The 22,500-nt window shown below is 45.7% G+C and overlaps 1 protein-coding gene across 1 annotated transcript in view; it reads right to left on the bottom strand.

Annotated features, from left to right (window-relative positions):
- Positions 1 to 8,259: 8,259 nt before the first annotated feature.
- LOC141975297 (uncharacterized) overlaps positions 8,260 to 22,500 on the bottom strand; it is a 57,665-nt gene continuing 43,424 nt past the window's right edge. Inside the window, exons 5-10 of the mRNA XM_074935596.1 lie at positions 18,263 to 18,363; positions 14,973 to 15,099; positions 13,510 to 13,596; positions 12,986 to 13,049; positions 8,437 to 8,563; positions 8,260 to 8,319 (exon numbers count right to left, since the gene is read on the bottom strand). Of these exons, the coding sequence (XP_074791697.1) occupies positions 8,260 to 8,319; positions 8,437 to 8,563; positions 12,986 to 13,049; positions 13,510 to 13,596; positions 14,973 to 15,099; positions 18,263 to 18,363 (566 nt within the window). The remainder of the gene's footprint in view (positions 8,320 to 8,436; positions 8,564 to 12,985; positions 13,050 to 13,509; positions 13,597 to 14,972; positions 15,100 to 18,262; positions 18,364 to 22,500) is intronic.

Raw genomic sequence — 22,500 nt, forward strand, 5'->3', positions numbered from 1 at the left:
ATAAAAGGTTATAAACAGCTTGCTTCTATTGCAGTTAGGCTCCCCCAAACTGCCAGACCCCTTTTGGGTATGCTTTGAAAGGGGGAGGGGTGTGTGTGTGTGTATGTTGGTTATTTATTGCATGGATCTTTTAGATCAAAACTCAACCCAGCTTCTGATAACAAGTTAGCTGTAAGGTCACATGTACATTATGTTAACGCCCTACTAAGGTGGGGCAGGCAGGGTAAGGTCAGAGCTTGTCAGTATGAGTGCTGCAGGTGACAGGCTGGGACAAGACACAGCATTGACTGACAACAGGGGATTATTTCCATGATCACACAGTGGGGGAAGGGGTACTCTGCCCTAAACCCAGCTGAGAATTTTCTTGCCCTTTAATCCTGGAGAGTGGGAGTTTGAGAAACATGCAGCTTTGGCCTAACTGCTCCACTGAAGCCAGCGCCTTCCACTAGCGTCACCAGGAGCAGTCAGGGTCTCTACACACGGAAGTCTCCCAGAATAGCGACATCTGTCTCAGGCCCCGTGCAGACATACTGTTCTAGAATACGAGTGCCTTTTTCTCATTTAGCTTAATCCACTTTGGAGGTGGATTAAGTTTTAAACTAAATTAGAAAACGATACTCTTATTCAGCAGTAAATGTCCACACAGGGAGTTAATCCAGAACAGCTATTTCAATAACTTTCCCACTGTAGACAAGCTTGAAGGCCAACACCAAGCCCTTTGGGAAATCCCAGAGGTAGCTCCACGCAACGCTGTTTCAGTTCCTGCCCTGGTGCTGATGGGCACGCTCAGTGTCTGAGGTCTGTGCACCTTCCTGCCTCCACAAATCTTTGAGGCAATGAATCAGAATAGCTAGCCTAAAAGAAGTCCCATGACATCTGTCCTCTGGAGGTGAACATGCTGACCTAACAGGACACGCAGAATGTATTCTATGGAGGCGCTACAGACTGCGCCAATCTGGAGTGCGGAGGTTAGTGACATGCTGCCACTATGTACAATTGTTAGGGAGAGTTATTCTGCATACACTGGGATCTCCACAGACTAGTTTTAATGGCCAAACTAAAGATGTATAGTTTGCTTTGCTGCTAAGAAGTTGACTACTTAACTCTGCCCTCAAGAGAAATATGTTCAAGTTGCAAAGACTTAAAAAAACTACGCAACAAGTTTTATCACAGAGCTGCTGCTAATGGAGGGGAAGGTGCTATTACCCGTTATCACAACTTTTTAGACATTGCTCTCATCAGGTTTGCAAGTGGGACCTACTAAACCACAATGCCAGGAGTGGAACACTGAAATCCCTCCCAAGAGAGTATCTCGTGGATGCAACAATGGGTGTATGAAGAGCTCACTAACCAGAGCACATATTTATTTCTTGTCAGAATGGCAGGGTGGCAAAAGCGGATTTTGCTACACTTGCCTTCTGACCAAACACACTTCACTCCCTCAAAGGGCCAGCCCTATAGTTGTTTCCACGGTGACAAGCGGATGTCAGGCGCAGGATTATTCTTCCTGTACAGGATCAAGCAGTGATGCTCGGCTAAGAGCAAGGAGGGGCCTTTGCTCTTTACTCAGAATATCAAATCTTCTCTTTTGTGCGGTGGAGGGGAACAGGACAAGACAGGTTTGACGAGAATGTGATGGCCAGATCCTATGTCTGGCTGACATGCAGATGCTGGAGCCAGCTGGGGATAGAAATATCTTCTAGTGTAATTAATGCCGGCTAAGGACTACTTGAAACTACGCTGACTACCACAGTTCTCCCGAGACTGCTCTTTGGGCCAAGAATGGCTGGAGCGTATGTTGCTTTAGGGAGGCCCACTCCAGCACTTCTCTGCCCAGGAGAAGGGAGCAGGTAGCATGAAACTCGTTATGATGTCAGGGAAATTCCTGGCTGCCCTCTGTTCCCTTTGCTCTGCTGGACAGACACAGATGGGACAGAGCTACAGACCAGGATCTGGCTGGATATTCTCACGCTTTAATGTTGTCCAGATCACGTGACACCAGGTGTTAGACTGGGTGGATGTTCCAGGATGCGTAATGTTCCTGCCACCCCAGCCCTGTTCTTACAACAATTAACATTCCCTCACCTTCTCCATGAAGCACAAGGACACCCACACATGCCCCTGCTCAGAACTAAATGGCGCTCCCTGTGACGGAGTACAAAAATCATTTGCAAGTCCCCACAGCCCAAGAGAGTCTGAGCGAGACTAGAGAGGGGCACCAGGCCAGAGGTGCTCAAGCAGCGGCATGCACTGGGCATCACATATGTGAAGTGTGGTGTTAGGGCTGCCACGGTGGGAGGGCACAGTGCAACTGTTTTATTGATAAGGCAGCCACTTTTCAGCAGAATCCCCCATCCCAGCTCTCTTACAGATGAACTTTTAGGCCTAATCTAAACAGCAATGAGAATATTTTGTTTTAAGACTTTTTGCTTTGACTCCCCCATACACCATCTACAGTCTGAATGGCAGCTCCTTTTTCACATCTAGGTGGGTGCGCATAACAGGCAGGCCTTAGAGCTACAGCTGATCTGATCCTGGGACACACAAACACATTCAAGGTCTCTGGAGGGAAACAGAGGGAACCAAACATTCAGGTGCCTAACTCCCCATCGGGGAGAGATGTACCCCCGAGAGCTTACCCCCAGTGTGAGCTCACATGGAGCAATGGTCTGACCTGGCACAGCAATCCCTATGAGAGGGACGTACCATCAGCACCATGCAGTGGTAAACAGCTGCAACGCATTTAAATCCAAAGACATGCAGGGCTTGAGCAATGATTTACACAAACACCCTACAGGAGGTAACTTGTAGAGCATGCTGATCCAGACAGTTTGAACTCTGCTAGCTCCTTGGCATCAGCGTGTGTGGAGTTAGTTTTTGAGGGTTTGATCTCTGATATCAAGGGTTAACAGCATTCTGTCTAATTACCTTGGTCGGGATAATTTTGGGACAGCAGCCGATATGTGAAGAACAGTTCTGCAGGAAGGTTAGGGCTGCGAGTGCTTAGCCAACACAGAGGGAATTTATAAGTCTGAGTCTCCTAACCAGCACCTCACATTTCTAAAGGAAACAGATGATGAGCACTCAATAGCAGCCTCTTCTCTGGTCTTCAGTTACCGGCTCCTGCAATTAGATTAAAAAGCAAGACATTTTAGATAGTCAACAATAGCAGCTCTAACATCATCCCCCAGTTGTAAGCAACAGACAAGCTGCTTTGGACTCAGTCTAGGTCCACAAGCTACCCCCTCACCAAAGTCAATCACTGTGTTGAAACGCAGACACTTGGACTGTTCTTGCACACTCGTGCTCACAGCCAGGCAGTTTGCGGTCTCCCCAAAGCAGCGACGCAGCACTCCTCATGCTACCACCACCAGAGCACAAGCAACTCCTGTACTAGCACAGGGAGCTAGCGTTTTGCTCCTTGGTCAGCACACCAGGGAGTAGGGGAATGGGACTGGAGGCCTGGATAAGGGCTTAGGGGCCCTTTCATATACACAGAGAAGGGGGCAGTTTATTAGACAAACTGTTCTCTGTTTACAAGCAACATGCAGGAAAAGCTCCTTAACTGGGGGAAGCAGATGTCTGACTGCTCTATATAGAGTCCCAGTGTATGGTGACGATGCTCTTATTCCTGCCCCTTTGGTTGTGCTCATGCAAGATCAGGACTAGTGCCCAACCTGAGCCCAGAGCTCAGCATTAGTTCCTTCCCAAAAATAGACCCAGCCTGTCTGGCTGGAGCTCCAACACCTTCAGTGGAATGAAAACCAAGCAACCGTCCTTACTGCTGTGTCTTTGGGAGCCGACCCAGCAGAACAAGGCTGATGCCATGCATCAGCCCATAGTGCAATGATTCATTAAGAAAGGTCAAATATGAAGCACAGGTACGTTCTGTAGGTCTCCAGGAAGCCCTGCTAGACTGGATCCTCACCACACCTTGGCTAGAAAGCTGGCTAAAGCTTTATATGACCAGCTGCTCTATTTGGGCACGTTAAGGGTCGTTACCACAGACTTGGAGTAAGTCCTTCTGCTTTAGCTCACTCTCAACCAATCCAAATGTACACAGACACATCTGAACTCATCTCCAGTGTGTGTTTATCAATGCTGTGACCTTCAGGCACTGAGCTAAGCCATTCCCCCTTTCACCCAAGTATCCTCCTTAGAAAACCTCATCTCACAAGATTAATATACTAGAAAATCTAATCAGATACAGGTGCACACAATCCCAAGGTGGCCTGCCCATACAGCGACAAGACTGATTGCAGGTTTTGTCTGTGAAATGTTCCAGTACCTGTCCAATGATACCTGTGGACTCTCCACCTGAAATCAGGACACCTACTGTCCAGTATCTGGAAATGGTCGACTATTCCATACCACAGCCAGCCAGCCCATAGTGATGACCGTAGCAAAAGCTGATGAGCAGTCATTTTTCAAGTACCAATTTCCCATCCATGCACCTCAGCATAAAAAAAAAGCAGAGGGCTGCCGACAACACACCCTGTACTCCCTAGACACATGCACCCAGCAGATTTTATTGTGAAATTGGTACAATATCCTGGGCTGCCTGGCTTTTTAATCATGGGAGGTGATTAAGCATCTGGTTGTACCTAATCGGTCTGCTTAAAAAGGAGTCCAAAAGAGGTGTTTTCAAGGCAAAATGCAAGCTTCACTGCTGCTGTAAGTACTGGAACATTTTTAAAGTTTAGCTCTGGCTTGAAAAGCGAGGATATTAGACAGTTCCCTTTACTCTGACCTGCCACTTATGTGCATTTGTTTGTTATCTTTCTGCTTACTTTACTGACCAAACTACTTCTGCTAGCACTGCAAAGCCAGCAAAGCTGAGAGGGAGAGCTGGCTTGCGTATAGCCAGATTAGTCAAACTGAGTTCCAGCTGCAGAATCTCTAATTCTTGGCAATGCACAAGCCAGCGTGACTTTCAGATTCTTACTTGGATTCTAAGCTCTTTGGGGAAGGGACTGTCTTTTTGTTCTCTGTTTGTACAGCCCTTAGCACCATGAGATCCTGGTTGTAACAATGATATAAATAATATCATCATGAATTTTCTGGCCTAACACCTGAGGAAAACTTGGGAATTAATCATCTCTCTTGTTCCCCCGCCCATGTGTTTTATGTAAGGCTGCTTTTGACAGGACAACTGCACTTAAAGGGTAAAAAAAAAATACCCTGCTTGGTGCAAAGAAGGAGTCGATTAGCATAATGTATTACAATTTTCAGATTTTTCTTAAATCAGATTGCAACCAGACTATTAGACGTTATGCTTTTGAAATGTATTCATCGCTCAGCACCTCAGAGTTACAGTTACATGAATCCTGACCTACTAGCTCAAAATACAGTGATAAAAATAAACTACAGAAATAAGCTTCACACCAAGCCCCCATTTATGTGGAGTGTGTTTTGTACTGCAAATAACTGTGTCCACGATGCTGCATTCTCAGTTCATTCACGCTTTTGCCTGGCAATTTACAGCAGGCGTCAAGTAACGTGTGTATTTCAATGGGGATCTCCTGCAAAAGTGGAGGCCTTTTTTTTTAAACTGGCAAATTCCTACCCAAAGTGTAAACCGCAAAAATGCTATTTTGTGCTTCTCCATCACCTTTCATCTGAGGATGCGTTATAAGTTGCATGTTTATCTTCTCAGCTAACTAGTAATACTTAACTTGCAGGGTAAGTATTACCATCCCTCCATTCTGTAGATGGGGAAACTGAGGCACGGGGAGCTTAAGTAACTTGCCCAAGATCAAGGAGACAGTCTCTGTAGCAAGTGGGGCTCACACTGGGAACAGATGCTCAGATCACAGAAACTCTGTCATATACTCAGAAGTAAAAGACCATAATCCTCCCCAATGTTTAAACTAATGGCTACTTCAAAGGAATTCTCTTGCAAAATCTTGCTTTCTTTCAAGCCACAGGCATCCCCGGAACAGGACAGCTTTATGGCCAGTCCGTCACGGCTACAGTTTGACAAGGGGACCAAGAAAAACACTCAATGGGTCACACCTCCTTCCAGTTAATGCTTGTTGCTGTTTAAGGGGTAAAAGATTTTCAATTAAGTATAGTGTAAGTACATGAAACTCCCTCCCTAAGATCCAAATGGCATGGAATACCACCAGGCTGTTTAATAATAGTTACCCTGAACTCAATGCTTTGGGAATCGGGTTCTTGGGACACTGGGCAACTGAATCAGTTTTTAAAGAACAAAACCTTGTGAAGAGTCATATGTGGCAAGAGCTCATAAGAGCTGCAATACTGGGTCAGATCATATTCCATCTTGCTCAGTATCCTGTCTCCAACAGTAGCCCCTACCAGAGCTTCAAGGGGAGTAAACACAACAGAGCAATTATGGAGTGATCCATCCCTCTCTTCCACTCCCAGCTTCTAGCAGTTACAGATTTAGAGTCACCTAAAGCATGGGGTAACATCCCTTATCATCTTGGCTAATAGCTATTGATGGAGCTATCCTCCATGAACTTATCCACTTCTTGCTTAAGCCCAGTTACACTTTTGGTCACCACAACATCCCATGTCAATGAGTTCCACAGGTTAGTTGTGCACGGTGTGAAAAAGTACTTCCTTTTGTTTGTATTAAATCTACTGCCTATTCATTTGATCAGGTGACCCCCTGGTTTTTGTATTGTGTGAAATGGTAAATAATGCTTCTCTATTCACTTTTTCTACAACAATCATGATTTTATAGGCCTCTATCACATCCCGCTTAGTCATCTTTTTAGTCTCTCCTTGTATGGAAGCCATTCCAGACCCTGGGTAATTTTTGCTTCTCTTTTCTGAGCCGTTTCCAGTCCCCACAGCCTGACATCTGCGGATCGGAGATCCACGTCCCCTCCACTAGCAGGACATGTGGTGGACAGGAAAGCACGGCAGCCATGCAGCAAAGGGCTGAGACAGGGCATTCAGAGTAAGGCATGGAGCTGAAGCTCAGGATCTGACTTTGGGAGGGATAACAGCCATTTCAGCTCATCAGGGATGGACTCAGATGACTGAGAAAAATGCCAAGTCTTGAGCCCACACTCCCCAACAACTACAATAGACTCATCCATAGACACCATTGGGAACAGACCCAGGCTTGTATATAGGGGAAATTACCAACATTTACTCCAGGGGGAATTTTGTGCCACAACACAGTGCAGAATTTGCACATAATTTCATTTCCCCCCTCCCCCCAGAGCAGAATTAGTGCTGCAAAGCTGCTGGCTGTCAGTAGCAGATGCGGGACCTAGCAGAGCCTGGCTCTCCAGCTTGCAAATACATGACACTGCCAGGGCGAGGGGGAGCTGGACTTTTCCATGCAGGTGCAGTTCCCAGCATGTCCTGAAGGAAGAAAGTGGCATGCAGGAAACTCTGTACAAGCCTGGGACCCAGCATCAGGCTGTTTCTCCCTCTGGATCCCTGGGTTCTGGGTGGTAGGGGGTGCAGGTGTCTGGGGCACCCCCTTAGTCCCCCACAGCTGGACTCTGGGAGGGTAGGGGGTGTGGATGCCTAAGACTGGAGGGACAGAGATTTCTCCCAAAGATGGGCCCAGCTGATGTGTGTGACACACTCAGAGAGGTGCCCAACAAAAGCATAACAGAGAAACAGGAACTGGGTTGCTGTAGGAGTTTCTTTGACTCTCTACTCCTGGGGGAATCTTTTTTGCTGTCTGTATTGTTACAGACATACTGGCTGACAGGTAGTTTGAAAGAAGATACCAAAATAATTGAAACTGGTGTGATTATATTATTATTTTGACAAATAAAATATACAGAATTTTAAAATATTGTGTGCAGAATGTTTAATTTTTTAGTGCAGAATTCCCTAAGGAATACACATTACTACACCACTAAGTGGGTGACTTCCTACGTGAACACTTATTCCAAACAATGGCCTTTTTCGTTTAGATTACATCCCCTTGGAAGTAACACTGGTAGGTTTTCCTGGATAGACACACCCTAGCTCTGAGATTTCAATCAAGTTTTGCAAAACCAACCAAATGCTACAGCTGCTGCACACGTGTACAGCGTCCACTGACTTCAGTAGCAGCTGAACCCGAAGAGCTACAACTGTGCTGAGCTCCACTGTGCCAAACTCAGCCCTGTTTGTAAGCCTCGACTTTTGTTCAACCAAGAGCGGTGAACAATTTAAATGTCAGATGCTACAGTAATGGGGGCAATACATGGAGCCTGACAACCTTTGACACAATGCCACCTACAGCAAAATAAAACCTGGATACAGAAGACACTCCATCCACTACAGAAATGCAGCTGCTTCTAGGGAGGATTGTGTTACAGAGCTCTCCATCTCCACTTGCTGATGGTGGTAATAAAAGCATTTCAGTTTATGGAGGAGAATGCTGACACACGGAATAAAAATACAGAGAAAAGTTATCCCGTTCCACTTTGAGCTAACATGTAGGTCCCAGCTTACAGCATGAGGAGACCACCAGCCATTGTACTTACTGCTTTTCCAGGATAGGCTATATGGCAAGGACTTGGGTGCTCTCATGCCTGACGTTAGGTTATTCTTTTGTTCCATTATTACGCTGGACCCAGGGCTGAAAGAGATCAAATACGAATTATCCTACACATGTGTACTTCTTTTAGCCAAGTACCTTTTACTATAAATATTCAAGTATTTTTCTAAAACTGAAGACAACAGAGTATGTTAATTTAAACAAACCTTCATGCAATCAGAACAGTTACTTCTCCTCGCAAAGGCTAGAGAAAAGTGTGCAACATGTTGATGCCATCTACTTTGACTAAAATCCCCAGAATCAGTCATCCAGACAAGAAAGAAATAAGCCAAAGACAGCAAGAAAAACCAGAGTTAAAGCTTGATCATCAGTATTGCACTGCCCTCAACTGTAAATGGCATCTCAGCACACATGCCCTAGTCATCTCTATACATGCAGACTTCATGCAGACGTCTAACAGTGAATGCCAGTGAAAATGAGATAGGATCAGAGGCTAAAATAGGGAAAGAACAAGTTAAAAATTACTTAGACAAGTTAGATGTCTTCAAGTCAGCAGGGCCTGATGAAATACATCCTAAAATATTCAAGGTGCTGTCTGAGGAGATATCTGAGCCATAAGCAATTATCTTTGAAAAGTCATGGAAGACAGGAGATTCCAGAGGACTGGAAAAGGGGCAAATATAGCGCCAAATCTATAAAAAGGGGAATAAGGACAACTTGGGGAATTACAGACCAGTCAGCTTAACATCAGTACCCGAGAAGATAATGGAGCAAATAATTAAGCAATCAAATTGCCGAATCCTAGAAAATAATAAGGCGATAAGGAACAGTCAGCATGGATTTGCCAAGAACAAATCGTGGCAAAACCAACCTAATAGCTTTCTTTGACAGTGTAACAAGCCTTGTGGATGGGGGAGGGTAATGGTAGATGTGGTGTATCTTAAGTTTAATAAGGCTTTTGATATGGTCTCGCATGACCTCCTCATAAACAAACTAGGGAAATACAACCTAGATGGAGCTCCTACAAGGTGGGTGAATAACTGGTTGGAAAATCGTTCCCAGAGAGTAGGTGGCTCACAGTCAAGCTGGAAGGGCATATTGAGTGGGGTCCCACAGGGATCAGTTCTGGGTCCGCTTCTGTTCAGTATCTTCATCAGCAATTTAGATAATGGCATAGAGAGCACATTTATAAAGTTTGCAGACAATACCAAGCTGCAAGGGGTTACAAGTACTTTGGGGGATAGGATTAAAATTCAAAATGATCTGGACAAACTGGAGAAATGGTCTGAAGTAAATAGGATGTGTAACACTCCGTATTCATCATAGTGTTATTATTAGGATCATTGATTATGGCATAATTATGATGTTTTGTACAAGATCGGTCATGTAAGGTGTCATTGGAAAAATTATGATTTGCTGAATATGATTATCCTATTTGTATGCATGTATCATTTTTGTATTTGAAGTTATGAATATTGACTAGGTATCTGTATTTCAAAGGGGCTTACTCTGGAAAACACCCACAGCCAGCCTTTCAGGTACAACAGTGAAGAAGCCAAACAGTGCTAATGGCTCATCAACAAAGACAATGGACTGTGGAATAGCTTAGCCTTCCTGTGGAAGGCCACTCTGTAAGTTATGGCTGCTATGACTCTGCAAGGGCACGTGACCAGACCATGCTTCTGGACTCCATTTGGGGTACCTGAATTTTTCCACAAACTGGTCTGGGAACCAAGTTTGAAACAGAGCTCCTGCCATATGAAAAAGCTATATAAGGCAAGGAGTGACATCATTGGTTGTTCTTCACTTCCCCACAACTCAACAGAGAGAAGCTCTAAAAGAAAAAGTCTTGGAACAGGGTAGGAGATCCCAAGCTGCAAAACAAATGCAGCTTGTCCCTTAAGAATCTGCAAGCCTGACTATCATCAGCCAGGGTGAGAATTTGTTAATTCATATCCAATCTTTCTAGTATTTTCGGCTTATAGTTTGCAGTTCTGTTTATTTACGAGGTAATCTGCTTTGGTCTGTTTTCTATCATTTATAATCTCTCTTTTGTAGTTAAACTTTTTTGCTTTATCTAAACTGGTATGCCTGTGACCAAAGCGTCTGGGGAAAAATCTCAGCCTGGTTAACACAAGTATGCATTGTCCTCTCCACATTGAAGGAATGGCGAACTGGGTAATAAATTCATACTGATTGGGGTTTTGATCAGGGCGGGATGGTACAGCTCTGGGGTCCCAGACTGGGGGTTATTTTGGCTGTAGCCTCTCTATTGCTGGATCATGCAGTGGCTGTCCAAAGCCTGCATGAAACTGCAGCTGGGTGTGTCCCTGCCTGTGTGAATGCTGCTGGGAGTGTAGGTCCAGGAGCAGTCTATAGCCTGTCACAGCAGCACAGTGCTGAGAGGGAGCCCAGGCTGGTGAGTCAGTGGAACCCTAGTCCCAGGTGGCACCCCTGGGGGAACCCGTCACAGGATGAAATTCAATAAGAACAAATTCAGAGTACTCCACTATCAGTTGCACACATACAAAATGGGAAATGACTGCCTAGGATGGAGTACTGAAGAAAAGGATCTGAGGGTCATACTGGATCACAAGCTAAATAGGAGTCAACATCATTCTGAGATGCATTAGCAGAAGTGTTGTAAGCAAGACATGAGAAGTAATTCTTCTGCTCTACTCCATGCTGATTAAATGTCATCTGGAGTATTGTGTCCAATGATTGGTGCCACATTTCAGGAAAGATGTGGACAAATTGAAGGAAGTTCAGAGAAGAGCAACAAAACTGATTAAAGGTCTAGAAAACATGACCTATGGGGGAAGATTGAAAAAAATTGGGTTTGTTTAGCCTGGAGAAGAGAAGACTGAGGAGGGACATAACGGTTTTCAAGTAGAGAAAAGGTTGCTACAAGGAAAAGGGAGAAAAACTGTTCTCTTTAACCACTGAGAATAGGACAAGAAACAATGGGCTTAAATTTCAGCAAGGGCGGTTTAGGTTTGACAGGAAGTTTTTCCTTTTGTCCAAGTGGTTGAGCACTGGAATAAATTGCTTAGGGAGGCTGCAGAATCTCCATCACTGGAGATTTTTAAGAGCAAGTTAGACAGACAGTTGTGAGGGATGGTCTAGATCAGTGGTTTTCAAACTTTTTTTCTGGTGACCCAGTTGAAAAAAAATTGTTGATGCCCGCGATCCAAAGGAGCTGGGGATGAGGAGTCTGGGGTGTGGGCTGCGGCCAGGAATGAGGGGCTCAGAGTGTGGGAGGGGGTCAGGGCTCTGGGCTGGGGCTGCAGGAGGGGGCTCTGGGTTGGGGGGGTTCAGAGCTGGGGCAGGGGTGTGGTGTTATCTCGGGAGGCTCCTGGTCAGCGGTGCAGCTGGGGTGCAGAGGCAGGCTTCCTGCCTTTCCTGGCACCGCGGACAACACTGCACCCCGGAAGCGGCCAGCAGCATGTCTGGCTCCTAGGCGCAGGGGTGCAAGTAGCTCCGCATGGCTCTCGCCCACAGGCATTGCCCCACCCAGCTCCCACTGGCCGGGAACTGGCCAATGGGAGTGCAGAGCCTGTGCTCGGGGCGGGGGCAGCGCATGGAGCCCTGGGGCTCACCCTCCACCTAGGAGCTGGACCTGCTGCTGGCCACTTCCAGGGCACAGTGCAGTGTCGGAACAGCTAGGGACTAGCCTGCCTTAGCTGGGCAGCACCACCGACGGGACTTTTAACAGTCAGCAGTGCTGACGAGAGCCGCTGCGACCCAGTGCCCTTCATTCCGCAACCCAGTTCTGGGTCACGACCCGCAGTTTGAAAACCACTGGTCTAGATAATACTTAGTCCTGCCATGAGTGCATGGGACTGGACTAGAGGACCTCGAGGTCCCTTCAGCCCTACAATTCTATGTCACTGTTACAGGCTGTAGAAGTTCATATGTTGATGACCTCTGATTAGACAGGTAAGGCACAGTACAATGATTTGGGTGTTCAGGGGTGAGACAGAGATAATGACCAGACACATTGTGCTTCATTTTCCAATCCCACATTGTGATTACACAAACAACAAAATGATTATTTCTGACTCAGGCCATGAGAGATTAGATTAGCTGTCAGAAGTTTTAGGCTTAAACAGCTGACATCAGTCTGCATTTCTATCAAGCCCAGCGTAACAGTTTAGTGTTTAATACCCCCCCCCCCACAAATACAGAACCAGTGGGGATTGAACCCAGGACCATCAGCACTAAGAGTACTACAGTAGAACTAGAGGAGTAACCATTATCTGGTAGCAACAGTATGTTCTTATACTCTCATATGGATCTGCCACTAAAAGGAGACAGGAAACATTGACCCAGGGGCACAGGACTGTTGAGTCATGCCAGTGGGAACGCCCCCACCATCACCCCAAAAATAGGATTCATAAAGTAAATTGCATCTTCCCAACAACACAGCAGCATGAGTTCAAAGTAGTCTGAAAGCACATCATTTATGGAAAGCACTGTCACAAGAAATACACCTTTTGCTACCTGTTGTTTACGTCACTACTGAACGTGCCCCAAACGAAAGTAGAATTTGATTGCTCCTGTAGATCTGCCAAAAGGAAACAGACATCACTGTGGCTCAGTACCGAGTAACTTCTGCAAGCGTCATAGCAACATCAAATAAGAAATACGACAGAGACGCTGCTAGGTTTACAAAACGGAATGAGAATTTTCTACGGCTTGGCATAAGTGACAGCAGAGCAGACATTTAACTGAGAAATATAAAGTGTAAAGGTTATCATCAATTTCCATTTTCATCAAAGCACAGATGGTGCAACAGACTATATGGAAAACAACAGAAGTTCTGTAAAGAATAGAAGGCATGTGGAAGAGCCTGTGAAGCAGGAGAACTTAATTTGTTCAGGGACAGTATAATTGGGTGTCCCAACACATGATCTGTGCAGAAGGATCTATGGGACCTCTCTCTCCTAGTCCATGTGACTTCTTTGGGGACAAGAAGAAGGGAATAGCAGGCGCTGACAGCCCGTGTCCTCAACCTACTTCCTTACCTCTATCCCAATCTTCGTCACATGGGGGCGGCTGCCACATGCTGACAATGTTCATCTTCTCTCCCTGGCAGTTATTTGAGTGACTCACTTAAAGCAAAGAAGAGTCTTAGTGAGAAAATCTTTTTGGATAAAATAAAATCCTATTTTAGGTACATTAATCATTTTTTGACCTAGCTGTAGAATAGCTCTAGGCCTTGGAGAGGAGCAGCATACACTGGAAGCTGATCAGGTACTCCCCTAGTCTTAGGAGCAAAACTCTTGAGGCCAGGGATGGGCATCTTGAAGGTAGCAAAGGGATACAAAATCCATGAGAACCCTTTGGTGGGTCATACCTTAAGAGGCTATATATTGTCTAACTCAGAAAGGTTTGCTACAACACCGAATGTTTGGCAAGCCAAATCAAATGATCTGGCAGGGTGGATGTGGCCCCCATTTGCCAATGCCTGTTTTAGGCCTTTTCTAAAGCTAAACAATTCTGCACACATCTTTCAGCAATGGTGCAGCTGCTCCAACATACGAATTGGGAGAGGGTTCAGGTGTGTTTCTACTGTCATGTCACAAAAATCTTCTCAGGGTTTTTTCACTACTGTCATGCTCTAAGCCCTGTCTACATTAACATGCACATCATTGCTATCTTCAGTACAACTCTACATTTGCCAGAGAATAGGTACGTTTTCCAGTGTAGTGATAGCCGTATAGATATCAGTGGGGGGAAGAACTGGAACACGACCCACATAACCAAGTGATTTAGGTGCTGGGCTGACAGACCTGGATAGTGAACTCCTCATCACAGAGCAGACAGCATGGGCAGTGGTAGGGAAGCTTCTCCATAGTCCCCTCCCCAACTTGCCCCACTCTGAACTGGAGGAACCCAACTCCTGTTGGGAAAGTTATTCAGCCTCCCTGGCTCAGTCATGGCTTTTCTGCTAAGATAGTCAAGTAGGATGTAACAGAAGGGAGGATTGTTATGATCTAGACACTTGTCCATTAAGAACTGGACTGAGACCAATTTATTTCACATATGCCACTAGACAGGCTATAAAGATTTTTGGTCACTATCAGGTCAGATCTGCACTGGAGACCCACCTTTCTCATGGCCACTATCTTTCCTCTCTAAGCCATCCAGATTCCCAACTAGATCTCATTCAACACACACAGTTTATGGCATAATGCACAATTCCCATTTTAATGCTAAAATCTCTGGCAGATAACACATGTAATGCAAGCCAGTTGCCTCTCAGATGCTTAGGAGAATTTCCATGGACACAGAATGAATGAAACTCAAGCCTTCAAGGACTCCTGCTACTTCAGGATCATGAAGCACTACAGGTAAAGGGTTGCTTATGGAATAATAGAGCATTAAAACAATCTAACATTAACAGCAAAAGTTACGTTAGAACTCCGTTAGCCCAAGAGTTCCCAAAGTGAGTTTACAGAGCCAAAGGAGTCTACTATTTTCTCACCAATGTCTTCCTCAATGCAGCTTTTGTCATCACAGCTTGATATATGATGGCTGATCTCAGCTCGGGGAACCTGATGGCGGGCATTAAAGGGGCATGTGTCTAGCTGCTTTGCAATTTCAGGGTGGTTCTAGAGAAACAGAAAAAGCATGTGCTATCTCACTGAATTCACCCAAACCCTTGTGTTTTCTAATCACCAGTGAAGGGTTTGTGCAATCTGCATCCTGAAATAGGTTGAAAAAATTAAAACAAGGAAAGTCAAACTTAGTTCAGGTCCTGAGCACAAAAGCAGTGGAAAAACAGCAAAGCATACGCATCCTTTATGCTACAGCCTATGTTTGTTTATTTTTACATTTAAACTACGCCCTGAATTTATCTGACTGAAGATCAGCCCCAGAACAAGCACAGTGAAACTGTTGCAGTGTCAGCACTGGCATGGTTCAATGCACAGATGAAATTGCCCTAAGAAGCCGACCTGGGGAGTAAGTGCTTTGAAACCCTAAATAATTCAGCCACTTTATTTTTAAATTAAGTAAGCGACAAACTAGAGAACAAGAAGAAAGTCAAGGAAAGTGTGAATGATGGAGGCAACCTAGTGACAGAGGATGTGGAAAAAGCTAATGTACTTTTTTTGCCTCTGTCTTCACGAACAAGGTCAGCTCCCAGACTACTGCACTGGGCAGCACAGCGTGCGGAGGAGGTGACCAGCCCTCTGTGGAGAAAGAAGTGGTTCGGGACTATTTAGAAAAGCTGGGCGAGCACAAGTCCATGGGGCTGGATGTGCTGCATCCGAGAGTCCTAAAGGAATTGGCGGATACGACTGCAGAGCCACTGGCCATTCTCTTTGAAAACTCATGGTGATCGGGGGAGGTCCCGGATGACTGGAAAAAGGCTAATGTAGTGCCCATCTTTAAAAAAGGAAAGAAGGAGGATCCAGGGAACTACAGGCCAGTCAGCCTCACCTCAGTCCCTGGAAAAATCGTGGAGCAGGTCCTCAAGGAATCAATTCCGAAGCACTTAGAGGAGAGGAAAGTGATCAGGAACAGTCAGCATGGAGTCACCCAGGGCAAGTCATGCCTGACTAATCTAATTGCCTTCTATGACGAGAAAACTGGTTCTGTGGATGAAAGGAAAGCAGTGGACATGTTATTCCTTGACTTTAGCAAAGCTTTTGACATGGTCTCCCACAGTATTCTTGCCAGCAAGTTAAAGAAGTATGGACTGGATGAATGAACTATAAGGTGGATAGAAAGCTGGTTAGATTGTCGGGCTCAACGGGTAGCGATCAATGGCTCCATGTCTAGCTGGCAGCCGGTATCAAGTGGAGTGCCCCAAGGGTCGGTCCTGGGGCCGGTTTTGTTCAATGTCTTCATAAATAATCTGGAGGATGGCGTGGATTGCACCCTCAGCAAGTTTGCAGATGACACTAAACTGGGAGGAGAGGTAGATACACTGGAGGGTAGGGATAGAATACAGAGGGACCTAGACAAGTTGCAGGATTGTGCCAAAAGAAATCTGATGAGGTTCAACAGGGACAAGTGCAGAGTCCTGCACTTCGGAGCGAAGAATCCCATGCACCGCTACAGACTAGGGACCGAATGGCTCGGCAACAGTTCTGTAGAAAAGGACCTAGGGGTGACAGTGGACGAGAAGCTGGATATGAGTCAACAGTGTGCCCTTGTTGCCAAGAAGGCCAATGGCATTTTGGGATGTATAAGTAGGGGCATTGCCAGCAGAGCTAGGGACGTGATCGTTGCCCTCTACTCGACATTGGCGATGCCTCATCTGGAGTACTGTGTCCAGTTTTGGGCCCCACTCTACAAGAAGGATGTGAAAAAATTGGAAAACGTCCAGCGGAGGGCAACAAGAATGATTAGGGGACTGGAACACGTGACCTATGAGGAGAGGCTGAGGAAACTGGGATTGTTTAGTCTGCGGAAGAGAAGGAGAGGGGGATTTGATAGCTGCTTTCAACGACCTGAAAGGGGGTTCCAAAGAGGATGGATCTAGACTGTTCTCAGTGGTACCAGATGACCGAACGAGGAGTAATGGTCTCAAGTCGCAGTGGGGGAGGTTTAGGTTGGATATTAGGAAAAACTTTTTCACTAGGAAGGTGGTGAAGCACTGGAATGGGTTACCTAGGGAGGTGGTGGAATCTCCTTCCTGAGAAGTTTTTAAGATCAGGCTTGACAAAGCCCTGGCTGGGATGATTTAGTTGGGGATTGGTCCTGCTTTGAGCAGGGGGTTGGTCTAAATGACCTCCTGAGGTCCCTTCCAACCCCGATATTCTATGATAAGTCTCTGCCTGCGCTAGAGCTTAAGTCTTTGCAGTTAATTTAACCCTCCTGAAACAGGAGGGAAGTTACTCAATGTTCCAGCTGAGGCCACATCTATATTGGGAGCATTTTGCCAGTATAGGTAAACTAGTGTGGACATAGAAGAGCACTACTGGCCCCCACTGAATGAAGAGCCTTTACCCTTAGAAAAGAGCAAGAATACAAAGAGGAAGAACCCACTGCTCAGGCTTGCTCTGCATGGCTTTTATATTACTAGAGCTATGTTGGCTAGGGGTGTGATTCCTAACCAATACAATCAGACCAGTACATCATCTTTACACGTGGATGCAGTTATACCGGTATAAGTGCGCTTATACCAGTACAACTAATATACACTAGCACTGGAGAGCTTAAAATAAGATACTAGACTGAGAGGACAAAAGAAAGGAGCAGATTCTCCTCTTAAATATACAGCATTCTCGCCCAGGATAGAAGACTGCGAAGAGGGACTTGCAGACAGATGTACACTGAATAGAGTTATTAGCAATATAAAAAAAAAGATGGCTTAGCAGCTCTCCTGCTCTGATTGCAAAGTAAAGAATTAACTGCAACATCAGATCACTTCTGCTTTGGCCAGCCAGAAGGCATCCATATAACACTGGCTGCATTTGCTCCATGGCCTGAGTGGGAAGTAAATAGCCTGGTCCCATGAGTGAACTGTTGGAAGAGAATAGGATCCTATCACTGAGCTAGGTATTCTGAAGAACCTGTTTCGCCTTTCTTCAGGGTAAATGCACTGATCCGAAGGGCATTACTAAATATGAACTGGATGCTTTTACGAAGTGGTAAATGGATGAGCGATATAAATATGAAATAAAGACGGCTTCTTCCAGCCCAATAGCAAGTGAATGCATCCTTCTAGCAAAAGGCAGCACAGCATACTGAGCTCACCATGCATTAGCATTTGCAAAAATATGATTTCCCAAGTGCATTAGAGACCTTAACATCCCATCCTACCTTCCTGCACTTTATAAGATGATAGGGAAACCGACAGGCCCTGATTTGATGATCATTATCGTAGGGACATTGTATTAACCTCTCTGGATCCAAAGCATCAACTGGACGAGAAGGAATAAAAAGACAAAAGAAAAAACATTCTGTAAAACAAGATTTAAGTTCATCATCAACACAATTAACAAGAGTGGAAGCATACTAGGTACTGGAGCTGCCCTCTAACGGGGTTAAGCCATCAATTTTTAATAGCCGAGACAAAAATGCTAAACTGCTAAGTTGGCACTCGCTGTGTGTACCCAACCAAATTCACTTCGGATTTTGGGTGAGTGGAATATTCAATTAAAAATGAGGAAAGCGCAATCAGTAGTGCAGAGTGGCCAGTACATATTAATGACTATACTTATGCAGAACAGTGAGCTGGAAATAAACATTACTATAAAAACCCTTGAAGCTACCAAATTAGCTAGTTGTACAGTAGTGACATGCTAAGGATTGGCAGAAGCACGGCACTCTGAAGTAAATCCTTTTGCATTTACCTTCAGACTCCAAGGCCATCTCTGCTGGATTAAGAAAAAAATCAAACTGAAACAAACATGTCTGGAGTAAAGGATGCAATTTGCACTACAGTGCACTTGGCCCTGTAAAGTGCAGAGGTTGGCAGGTGCTTAAGAGCCCAACACTCACTGAACATAGTGAGGGCCTAAGTCACAGGCACTTTTTGAAAATGTTCCCTCCTAGTCCATACTATGACCCAGAGACAGGCATGAATCACCTTAATCACTTAACAGTTACACAGAAGGGACAAGGTAGGGGAGGACCAACTTCTGATAGTGAGACACACAAGCTTTCAAGCATACATAGACCTCTTCTTCAGGATTCAGTTTGTGTCCATGCAGCAGCTTTCTTGCCATCACAAATGTGTCTCCCCTCACACCTTCCATGCTATTTATCCACGTTTGTATCAGAGTACAGAGGGCATGCACAGAAAGGAACATGGGCCAATGGACTGTGGGAGGTTTTCTAGATAGCTGGAAGTAAGGGGGACGGGGCAGACTGATTACAAAGATCAGTGTTTTTCAACCTTTTTGATACCAGGGACCAGCTTAGAATCATAGAATATCAGGGTTGGAAGGGACCTCAGGAGGTCATCTAGTCCAACCCCCTGCTCAAAGCAAGACCAACACCAACTAAATCATCCAAGCCAAGGCTTTCTCAAGCTGGGCCTTGAAAACCTCTAAGGATGGAGTTTCCACCATCTCCCTAGGTAACCCATTCCAGTGCTTCACCACCCTCCTAGTGAAATAGTGTTTCCTAATATCCAACCTAGACCTCCCTCACTGCAACTTGAGACCATTGTTTCTTGTTCTGTCATCTGCCACCACTGAAAACAGCTTTGCTCTATCCTCTTTGGAACCCCCCTTCAGGTAGTTAAAGACTGCTATCAAATTCCCCCTCACTCTTCACTTCTGCAGACTAAATAACCCCAGTTCCCTCAGCCTCTCCTTGTAAGTCATGTGCCCCAGCTCCTTAATAATTTTTGTTGCCCTCCGCTGGACTCCCTCCAATTTGTCCACATCCCTTCTGTAGTGGGGGGACCAAAACTGGACGCAACGCTCCAGGTGTGGCCTCACCAGTGCCAAATGGAGGGGAATAACCACTTCCCTCGATCTGCTGCAATGCTCCTACTAATACAGCCCAATATACCATTGGCCTTCTTGAGAACAAGGGCACACTGCTGACTCATATCCAGCTTCTCATCCACTCTAATCCTCAGGTCCTTTTCTACACTGTAGCAGTGCATGGGATTTCCTTCCTTCCTTCCCAAGTGCAGAGTTCTGCACTTGTCCTTGTTGAACCTTATCAGATTTCTCTTGGCCCAATCCTCCAATTTGTCTAGGTCACTCTGGACCCTTCCCTACCTTCCAGCGTATCTACTTCTCCTCCCAGTTTAGTGTCATCTGCAAACTTGCTGAGGATGCAATTAATCCCATCATCCAGATCATTAATAAAGATGTTGAACAAAACCAGCCCCAGGACTGATCCCTGGGGCACTCCGAATGATACCAACTGCCAACTAGACATGGAGCCATTGATCACTACCCGTTGAGCCCGACAATCTAGCCAGCTTTCTATCCACCTTATAGTCCATTCATCCAATCCACGCTACTTTAACTTGCTGGCAACAATATTGTGGGAGACCGTATCAAAAGTTTTGCTAAAGTCAAGATATATCACATGCACTGCTTTCCCCATATCCACAGAGCCAGTTATCTCATCACGGAAGGCAATCAGGTTGGTCAGGCATCACTTGCCCTTGGTGAATCCAAAGCTTGCAGCCTTTCTAAACAGTGTCAGGGAGATCTGAGGGACAGGCCATTGAGAAAGACTGACACAGGTACTTCGTCACAAGTAGCCATTTGTCCTAAGTGGAAAGTGTCCTAGTGTTTGTATGAATACTGTGCGCGCCTCAGTTTTCCCTATGCGTTGCACAAGTATCTAGGTGGGGGGAGAAGGGTGTGGGACCTTTGCAGATACCCCGAGAGGGAAGGTGCAAGTGCCGTCTAGCTCCCTGGGCCCAGACAATAGTTGTATCCTGGCAACTGATTGCTGGGCCCCATCCTCTGCACGAGCCAGTTGGAGGAATTGGAGAACAAAGGGAGGTGGAGGCCAGGTGACCGGTTTGCCTGGGGAACAGCATACAAGATGGAGGAGGGGCAACTGGGTGTGACTGTAGGTGGGCTGCTGGAGGCTGGTCAGACTCCTGGTTTGGGACTCAGGAGGAGAGACCCATGGCTCTGGGGCTCCTCAAGTTGAACTTTGCTGTAACTTCCTGCTTTCTGTGCTAAATAGATTCTGCTCTATGCTGTGTTCCAGACGACTAATAAACCCTTCTGTTTTACACCGCTGGCTGAGAGTCACTCCTGACTGCTGAAGTCGGGGTGCATGGCCCCTTTGGAGGGCGTGTAAGGTTTCCCCAGGTGTCCTATTCAGGTGGCTCACTGCAGGGAGCTTATGGTGTGCGACAGGGATGCTGAATGCTCCGAGGTCAGACCAAGGAGGAGCTGAAGCCCAGGAGGCTTGTCCTAGTGAGAGTGTGCCCCAAGGGGCAGTCACACTGCAAGAGGGTCCTGGTCTGGGGGCTAGTCTTCACCAGACTCACTGCAGCTGCGCTAATGTAGGGCAGTAGTGTAAACGCACTATGAAGACCAGAGAGCGCTTTCCTGTCAGCATAATTACTCCACCTCAGTGAAAGGTGGAAGCTATGACAGAATGAGAGTGTGTCCCACTGACTTAGTGCCGGTGCGGACAGCTCAGGGGGGTGGCTTTTTCATATCCGTGACTGACACAAGTTACATCAACTTAAGCGGAAGCGTAGACAAGCCCTGAACTTCATTCAATGGTTCCAGAGCACCAAGCCCGTGCATCCATGAACTACTACTATGGGGGGAAAAAAGTCCCCAATGCCTCAAACCAACACCATATACCTGGCTAGGCCTCTGGAGAGGGCAGCACCCTTACCTGACCATGGTACTAATTAGGGCTGTCGATTAATCACAGTTAACTCACGCGATTAACTCAAAAAAAATTAAAAAAAAAAAATGAATCGCACAGTTACATTTCAATTGGTATTCTATTGTGTGTGTGTATTAAACATTTTCGGGTGTATTCCACATTTTCAAATATATTGATTTCAATTACAACACAGAATACAAAATGTACAGTGCTCACTCTATTCTATTTATTACAAATATTTGCACTGTAAAAATGATAAACAAAAGAAATCTCATTTTTCAATTCACCTCATACAAGTACTGACGTGCAATCTCTTTATTGTGAAAGTGCAACTTACAAATATAGATTTTTCTGTTACATAACTGCACCCAAAAACAAACCCAATGTAAAACTTTAGACCTTACAAGTCTCCTCACTCCTACCTCTTGTTCAGTCAGTCACTGAGAGAAACAAGTCTGTTGACATTTATGGGAGATATGCTGCCCACTTCTTATTCACAATGTCACCTGAAAGTGAGAACAGGCGTTTGTATGGCACTTTTGTAGCCGGCATTGCAAGGTGTTTACATGCCAGAGGTGCTGAACATTCGTATGCCCCTTCATGCCTCGGCCACTGTTCCAGAGGACATGCTTCCATGAGGATGACACTTGTTAAAAAAATAATGGGTTAAATAACATGTGACTGAATTCCTTGGGGGAGAGCGGTGCGCCCCCTGCACTGTTTCACCC

This window comes from Natator depressus, chromosome 20, assembly GCF_965152275.1.
Source record: "Natator depressus isolate rNatDep1 chromosome 20, rNatDep2.hap1, whole genome shotgun sequence".
NCBI lineage: Eukaryota > Metazoa > Chordata > Testudines > Cheloniidae > Natator > Natator depressus.